The sequence below is a fragment of the Ascaphus truei genome, assembly GCF_040206685.1.
Source record: "Ascaphus truei isolate aAscTru1 chromosome 12 unlocalized genomic scaffold, aAscTru1.hap1 SUPER_12_unloc_7, whole genome shotgun sequence".
NCBI classification, from domain to species: domain Eukaryota; kingdom Metazoa; phylum Chordata; class Amphibia; order Anura; family Ascaphidae; genus Ascaphus; species Ascaphus truei.
In genome coordinates, this window is record NW_027453843.1 from 277,535 (window position 1) to 285,252 (window position 7,718).

Below are 7,718 nucleotides of genomic sequence, written 5' to 3' on the forward strand. Positions count from 1 at the left end.
TGTTGTGTGTTTTCTGGCTTGCCAGAATAAACTTTTGTTTATTCAACTAGTGTGTCATTCGGGAGAAGGAGTGGCTCAGTGAGTAAACACTGAGTAAAACACACTGGCATTGAGAGTGAGTTTGAAGCCTGGTTCAACTCCTAGTGTCAACTACTTGTGACCTTGGGCAAGTCATTTTATCTCCCTGTGTCTCTGGCTCCAACAAAATAGATTGTAAGCTCCACGGGGCGGCAGGGACTGTGTCTGCAAAATGTCCCTGTAAAGTGCTACATAAAACTAGCAGCGCTATACAAGAACGTACTATTATTATTATTATTATTATTATTATTATTATTATTATTATTATTATTATTATTATTATTATTATTATTATTATTATTTTCTGGTGATAGTGATCCTGATGTAAAGATGTTAAAAGTTCTGGTCTCTGGTGACAATGGTCACAAAACATGTCAGTTCCTATACATAGAGCTAATAGTGACATTACATAGTTATGTAACACACAGGGTGATTAATAACCTAATCTTCCATTAATATCACATACACATTTTTTTGTAACCCACAGATAAACATATTTTTAACACTTCCCAATTGTATTATAAAGCTTAAACAAAATAGTTGTTTGATTATTACATTATTAAAATATATTTACTGTCATTCACATGATGTGTATGTTACTATGATTGTTTTTAGAAAACATAATGTAACATACATATCATTATAAACTATTCATTTGCAGAACAGATGGAATACAAAACTTTTCGAATCTTCCATTTAATAACCAATATTCATAACTGACAATGGAATAATACAGAGCTTAGTACCGGGGAAATGGAACAACATGAAATAGCAATGTACACTGCACAGGAATTATTGTGCTACTTGTACATATATAGTGAATCCCCAGACCATGTTTATATATTTATATGCACATTATTTTAAACTGATACTGTAGAATAATATGTTCTTAGTGTCACTGTATGAGGATGGAGGTTGCACATTTAGTCTGAGCAAAGTAAAAGTGACAGAAATAGACAGATATGAATGAAATCTGGCAAATCCCAGGCTACAGAGCCGAACTTTCACCCATTATTCCTAATTGTGTTTGTACTTTCCCAGCAGAAAAATGATACAGCAGTGAAGAGAATATAATTCCTTATAAATTGCATGCAAGAAGGGGGGATGTTAGTAATAATTAGGGGATAAAATGCCCTTTTCTTGCAGCCTCAGAAACACAAAGTCAGAGCAGTGTTTGTGATCCGGGAGGATGAGAGTCAGGGGCGGGGCTTAGTGATTATACCCAATGAGAAAGAAGCTCACTCCGATAACTAACCAATCACAGAGCAGCAGGCTCTCTATATAAGTCCCGGCAGGTCCCCGCCCCCAGTATAACTTTCTGTCAGTGTGTTGGGGATTTTACCTGCAGCTGCAATGGCCGAGACCGCTCCTGCTCCTCCTCCTCCAGCTGAAAGCGCTGCCAAGAAGAAGCAGCCGAAGAAAGCGGCCGGAGCCTCGAAAAGCCGCCCAGCAAAGTCCGGTCCCAGCGTGTCCGATCTGATAGTGAGAGCTGTGTCCGCCTCTAAGGAGCGCAGCGGGGTCTCCCTGTCTGCTCTGAAGAAGGCTCTGGCTGCAGGAGGCTACGATGTGGAGAAGAATAACAGCCGCCTGAAGCTGGCTCTCAAGGGCTTGGTGAGCAAGGAAAGCCTGATCCAGCTGAAAGGGAGCGGAGCCTCCGGATCGTTCAAGCTGAATAAGAAGCAGCTGGAGAGCAAGGAGAAGGCGGCCAAGAAAAAGGATGTGGGGAAACCCAAGAAGCCAGTGGCAAAGAAACCCGCCAAGTCCCCCAAGAAACCCAAAAAGGCTCCGGCGGGAGTGAAGAAAAGCCCCAAAAAGGTCAAGAAACCGGCGGCCGCCAAGAAGCCAGCAAAGAGCCCGAAGAAGTCTAAAGCTGCCAAGCCCAGGAAGGCTGTGAAGAGCCCGGCGGCTAAAAAGGCTGCGAAGCCAAAAGCTGCTAAGAGTCCAGCTAAGGCCAAGGCAGCCAAACCCAAAGCAGCAAAGCCCAAGAGGGCGGCAGCTCCTAAGAAGTGAGACCGAGAACTTCAGCCTCTTACAAACACAAAGGCTCTTTTAAGAGCCACCACAACCCCACATAGAGAGCTGTGCACATGGTGTGTAACTGGGAATATTTCTCCAACTTATCCCATGCAGGGGTTTGTGTTACACTGCCAGAGCATAAGTGTATATGAATTGATACTGCGAGCACTGTAAGGTGCATGTGTAAGTTTGTAGTCCCTAACCTATTGCACGAATACATTTTTTCTCGGACAAACTGACATATTAGGTGACATTATGGTTTTGTTTGTCTACATAATATTCACATACACGGTTTATATAAAATTAAAAAAAGTGTAGTTTACATCAGAAAAACGTATTTATCCCATGTTATTAAAAAAATTGTTTACATCACATTGAAAGCATCAAGCACATGCTATTCCATAACACTTCAGTTTGATCACCATTGGCACATGGGAGGGGGGACATGTACAGGTTTGTCTTTACGTGCACCCATATACAGCATGAAATGGTGACTATGCATGCAAGTCTATATATCACATGACAAAGAATACACAAATATTGAAGGTGCGTTTATCTAAATTGTCACACATCAAGTACATATGTTGGTACAAGGATAACACACTTCTTTAATTCTCTATATTGAGATCAGTATCTGTGTGTTCATATTGATCAGGCAATTTCATTGAAAATGTGGTGGCTCTTAAAAGAGCCTTTGTTTTTGGGGTGTAAATGAAGTCAGGGTGCAGCCGGCCTAAGCTCTCTCCCCTCTGATCCTGCGGGCCAGCTGGATGTCCTTGGGCATGATGGTGACCCTCTTGGCGTGGATAGCGCACAGGTTGGTGTCCTCGAAGAGCCCCACCAGATAAGCCTCGCTGGCCTCCTGCAGAGCCATGACAGCCGAGCTCTGGAAGCGCAGGTCAGTCTTGAAGTCCTGGGCGATCTCCCGGACCAGGCGCTGGAAGGGCAGCTTGCGAATGAGCAGCTCGGTGGACTTCTGGTAGCGGCGGATCTCCCTGAGAGCCACAGTACCGGGCCGGTAGCGGTGAGGCTTCTTCACTCCGCCGGTGGCCGGTGCGCTCTTTCTGGCAGCGTTTGTCGCTAGCTGCTTACGGGGAGCCTTCCCTCCAGTGGATTTCCGGGCGGACTGCTTGGTCCGGGCCATCCTGTGCTGCTGTGTCAGTGCGCGTCTCCGGTCAGGATCTAATAAAGAAAAACTGACCGTTCTGTTCTGACTGACAGATTAAATCTGTCAGTGGTGATATTGGATACCGAGGCTTGAGCCTCATTACTCCAAGTTCTCTTGTTGAGTGTATTGTCGCACTCTTTAGGAAGCTTCTTGATCTGTGTTACTTGCCACAGTTGAGTTGGTTTCACAGGTTCAGCGCTGTGATGGGTCGTGGGTAGCGGTCAAATGGGTTTGCAGAGATCGCAGCAAGCTTCTTGATCAGCGGGTTTGAGTTCTGGTCCAGTTCCTTGTAGAATTTCTTGTTGAGCTTCTTTAGATGTTCATCTAACATCTCGATACCCAGTTCCCTATGAAGGTCTGCTATTCTTGTAGGAAGTGGAGCGTTGGACGCAATCCGCAGCGCCTTGTTCTGTAATTTTTGGAGAGATGATCTTTGATGTTGGTGGCAACCACTCCACACCGGGGAGGCGTATGTCATTGTGGGTCTAATGATCGCCTTGATCACATTGACTTTGCTCTTGATGGGCATGGTCCTTGTCTTCAGCAGAGGGTACAGTGCTGCCAGCTTGGTTGTTGCCTTCTGTTGAATCTTCTCAATGTGGTTTCTCCAGCTTAGTTTGCTATCTAGGATTACACCTAGGTAAGAGCTGTTTGGCTCCCATTTGACAGCCTCTCCGTTGAGGGTGATTGGCGGGTGTGCCTTGATCCTCTTTTTGGTAAACAGTGTAGCTGTAGTCTTGCTGGAGTTCAGTCCTACTTGCCAGTCGCTGTACCATGTTGATAGCATGTCTAGTGCTTTCTGGATGTTCTTAGCTACTTCTTTCTCTCTGAAGGACTGGGAGATGACTGCCACATCATCTGCGTAGAGTGCCAGTTGAGTCTTGTGGAGGTCTGTGGGGATGTCATTCATGAAGAGGTTGAACAGGAAAGGTCCCAGGACTGATCCCTGTGGCACGCCTGCGCGGATGGGGCGTGTTGTTGAGAGCTCTTCCCGCACAGCCACGTGGAATGTGCGCTACCGCAAGTAGCTTGCAGTCAGCTTAATCAGGTAGTTTGGGAATTTCAGGTTGATCATTTTGTGCAGTAGTCCTTCATGCCAAACTCTGTCAAACGCTTTGGCCACGTCCAAGAAGACAACTCCAGTTGATTTGTGGATGTTGAATCCATGGCTTATTATGTCAACGACTCGCAGCAGCTGATGGTTGGTTGAGTGGTCCTTCCGGAATCCAAATTGCTCCTTTAGTAGAATGTTTTTACCAGAGGCAAAGTGGCGGAGGCGCGTAAGAATTACTTTCTCCAGGAGTTTCGACAGTCCAGAGAGCAGGCTTATCGGACGGTAGTTTGCAGGATCCCTCAGTGGTTTTCCAGGCTTTGGAAATACAATGACCTTGGCTTCCTTCCAGGATTGAGGAAAGTGCTGGAGCCGCATGCATGCATTGAAGATTTCTGTGAGGCATTCCATGGCTGCCGGCGGAAACTTCTTGATGGCCAGGTTGGTAATTCCGTCACTTCCTGGTGCTTTGCCATTTGCCAGCTTTTCTGCAAGTTGCGTTATCTCAGTCCTGGTGCATCCTTCAAGGGTTTCCGCTTCGGTCTCTGGTAGGTGCTCGGTAAGATGCCTGTTAACTCCTTGCTCAACTTCCCGTGCTATTTTGCTGGCTTGGTTAGGCCTAAAAGTTGTCTCCAGTGTGTCAGCGAGAACCTCTGCCTTGTCCTTGTTGCTACATGCCAGGTGGGTCTGGCCCTGGATAGGTGGATTAGGCTCCTTCTTCCCGGTCAGGCGTCGGGTCATTCTCCAAACAGAGTTGTCGGATTCCTTCAGCTTGGCTGCTGCGGCCTCCCACCTCTCCCCCCGGTGTTGGCTGATTTGCTGTCGCAGTAGTCTGGCAAGTGAGTTGTACTTTACCAGAAGGTCAGGTGTGCGGAACTTCTGCCACTGGCGTCGGGCCCTGTTTTTCTCAGCAATCGCTTGCTTGATCCCGCTCGGTAGGTCGTAGATGGAGCAGCGTTTGGGCATCTGTTTTGGGACGCTGTGCTCTATTGCATGTTGGACTGCGGTAGTAAAGGTGTTAACAGCATCATCAATGTCTCCGTTGGTGTCCAAGGGGCGGGGGTTTGTGATGTTGCTCAACTCTTCTTTGTACAGGCTCCAGTTCGCCCTGGTGAAGTTGTACCTGGGTGTTTGCTGGTGGGTTTCCATCTCGTCGCCAACAGTAATGGTAACTGGGTTGTGGTCTGAGGTCAGTTCCGCCAGGGTTTCCAACTGGACAGAATGTTTCACGTTCTTCAGTAAGACAATGTCCAGGACATCCGGTGTGTGGCTTGCAGTGCCTGGGTAGTGGGTGGGTTCTGTAGGGCCAGCCACTACAAAGTCACTCTCCTTTGAGTAAGCAAGAAGAGCTTGTCCTCTGGAGTTTGCTGTCCTTGAGTTCCAGCACCGGTGTTTGGCATTTAGGTCTCCCCCGATGATGGTTGGGACAGTGGAGTAGCTTCACCTTAGGGGGGCAGTAGGTGGCAATTAGTCGCAGTGGTCCTGTTGCAGTCTTTAGCTGTACTCCAGTGGCTTCAATACTCCGGAGGGGTGGTAGTGCAATCTCATTATGGCTGACCCGTGTGTTAACAATCACAGCCGTCCCACCACCTCTGGCTCCTGTTGCCCGGTCGGTACGGTATACCCTGTGGTTCGCCAGGCTTAGTTTTTGGTTTCCTTGAAGGTGGGTCTCCGAGAGCAGAGCTGCGCATACATTCCTCGATTCCATCAGGTGAAGGAGTTCATCTGTCTTCTTGCTGATACCATTTGCATTCCACATCACGATGACAGAACTGCGTTTAGATGTTGCTGCCATGGTGGTTTGTTTCTGTGCTCCTGAGAAGGGCCGGGATGAGATTCGCTATCATTGTCACAATGGGGTGAATATCCATTCTCGCAATAGCGCTCGCTATTTTAAGGATGATCTCTAGCCAGCTTGTTGGGCTTGCGGTTCCGCCTGCGGTGTCCGGGTTGGCCGCCTCAACGGGGTTGGTGGATGGTGTCCTGAGAGTTTCCGCGTAGGTCTGTCCGTCTGGGTTTTGCATCCTCTGGGTGGATGCCGTGCCTAGGTCTGGGATCAGGTGTTCTGTGGTCCTCTGTCTCTCCGGCGCCAGGCGGGGAAGCTGGTATTGAGTAGTGGGTGTCTTCCTTGGTGCCTGCTCCATCAGGTGGGGTGTCCGCTTTTCCCGTTCCTCTTGCTTTGCTTTTGTGAGGTACGGGCAACCACGGTAGCTTGCCGGGTGTGGGCCTTTGCAGTTTGCACATGACGCCGGCACCTTCTTCCTATCTCGTGGGCATTCCTTGGAGTTGTGGTTCTCTCCACAACACACACAGCGTGGCTTCTGGTGGCAGAATGCAGAGGTATGCCCGAGCCATTGGCAGTTGAAACACATGGTTGGGCCTTTTCTGCCCTTTGGCGCTTCTGTGGTTACCACACAGCTACAGAGCTTGGTAATCTTGGTAAGATCTGCAGGCTGGCTCTCCGGGGTTTCTGCCAGTGTGACAATAAACAAAGGGAACTTCTTGGTCTTGTCCACCGGGGATGTCAATTGGGCTACGCTCTTGACTGGAAGTCCATGTTCCGCGAGGTCGTGGGAAATCTCCCCCACGGAGGCGTTTGCTGGTAAGCCGCGAATTACAAATTTCTGGGGCTTTAGGCGCGTCAGTGGGAAGGTGTAGTATTCTATGCCCTGCTTTGCAAAGCAGTCCGTTAAGCTCCGGTAGTCGTCCACAGATGTGGTAGTGATCTTTGCGTGGTTCGCCCGTGGTTTAACTACAAACGGGGAAGTGCAGTGCTCGGTGATGATGTCGACAAGGTCCTTGTGGGTCTTCATATTCCTAACCATTACCGGTGGTATGCGAATCTTTTTGGGTGGGAGTGCAGTCTCTTCATCGTTGCACCTGGGCCCTGAGCAGTCATCGGCATCAGCAAGTGGCTCGAAGCGGTTTGATGTTTTGATGCCTTGGTCTTCCTTGTGCTTCTGCATCTTTGTCTTTGCTACCGATGGAGGGGAAGAATCATTGGAGCTATCAGAGTTTGCTCGCCCTCTCTTCTTCACTATAGTGTAGTCCATGTCTTCTGCAGCATCATGTATTGCAGTCTCCATAGGCGGCACATTTGCCTCTGCCATAATAAGGCTTCTATTTGTGATTGAGGACGTTGCTTCCAGAATCACAAAGCACAGCACAGGTCAGCTTCCTGTACACACACGGCGGCGAGCTCACAGCACAAATCAGAGCCACGCACGGCGGCAAGCACACGGCACAAACCAGAGCCACACACACGCACGGCGGCGAGCACACGGCACAAGTCAGAGCCACGCACCCGCACAGCGGCGAGCACACAGCCCAAATCAGAGCCACGCACCCGCACGGCGGCGAGCACACGGCACAGATCAGAGCCACACACACGCAAGGCGGCGAGCA

At 48.8% G+C, this 7,718-nt stretch overlaps 1 protein-coding gene across 1 annotated transcript; it reads left to right on the forward strand.

Moving 5' to 3' along the window:
• Positions 1-1,406: 1,406 nt before the first annotated feature.
• LOC142473853 (histone H1-like) lies at positions 1,407-2,109 on the forward strand. The gene has a single exon (XM_075580797.1). The coding sequence runs from the start codon at positions 1,432-1,434 to the stop codon at positions 2,086-2,088; it is 657 nt and encodes a 218-aa protein (XP_075436912.1). The 5' UTR covers positions 1,407-1,431; the 3' UTR covers positions 2,089-2,109.
• Positions 2,110-7,718: the final 5,609 nt, after the last annotated feature.

Excerpts from the sequence above, each read along its gene's own strand:
- LOC142473853 (XM_075580797.1), top strand. The coding sequence starts at position 1,432 with ATGGCCGAGACCGCTCCTGCTCCTCCTCCTCCAGCTGAAAGCGCTGCC.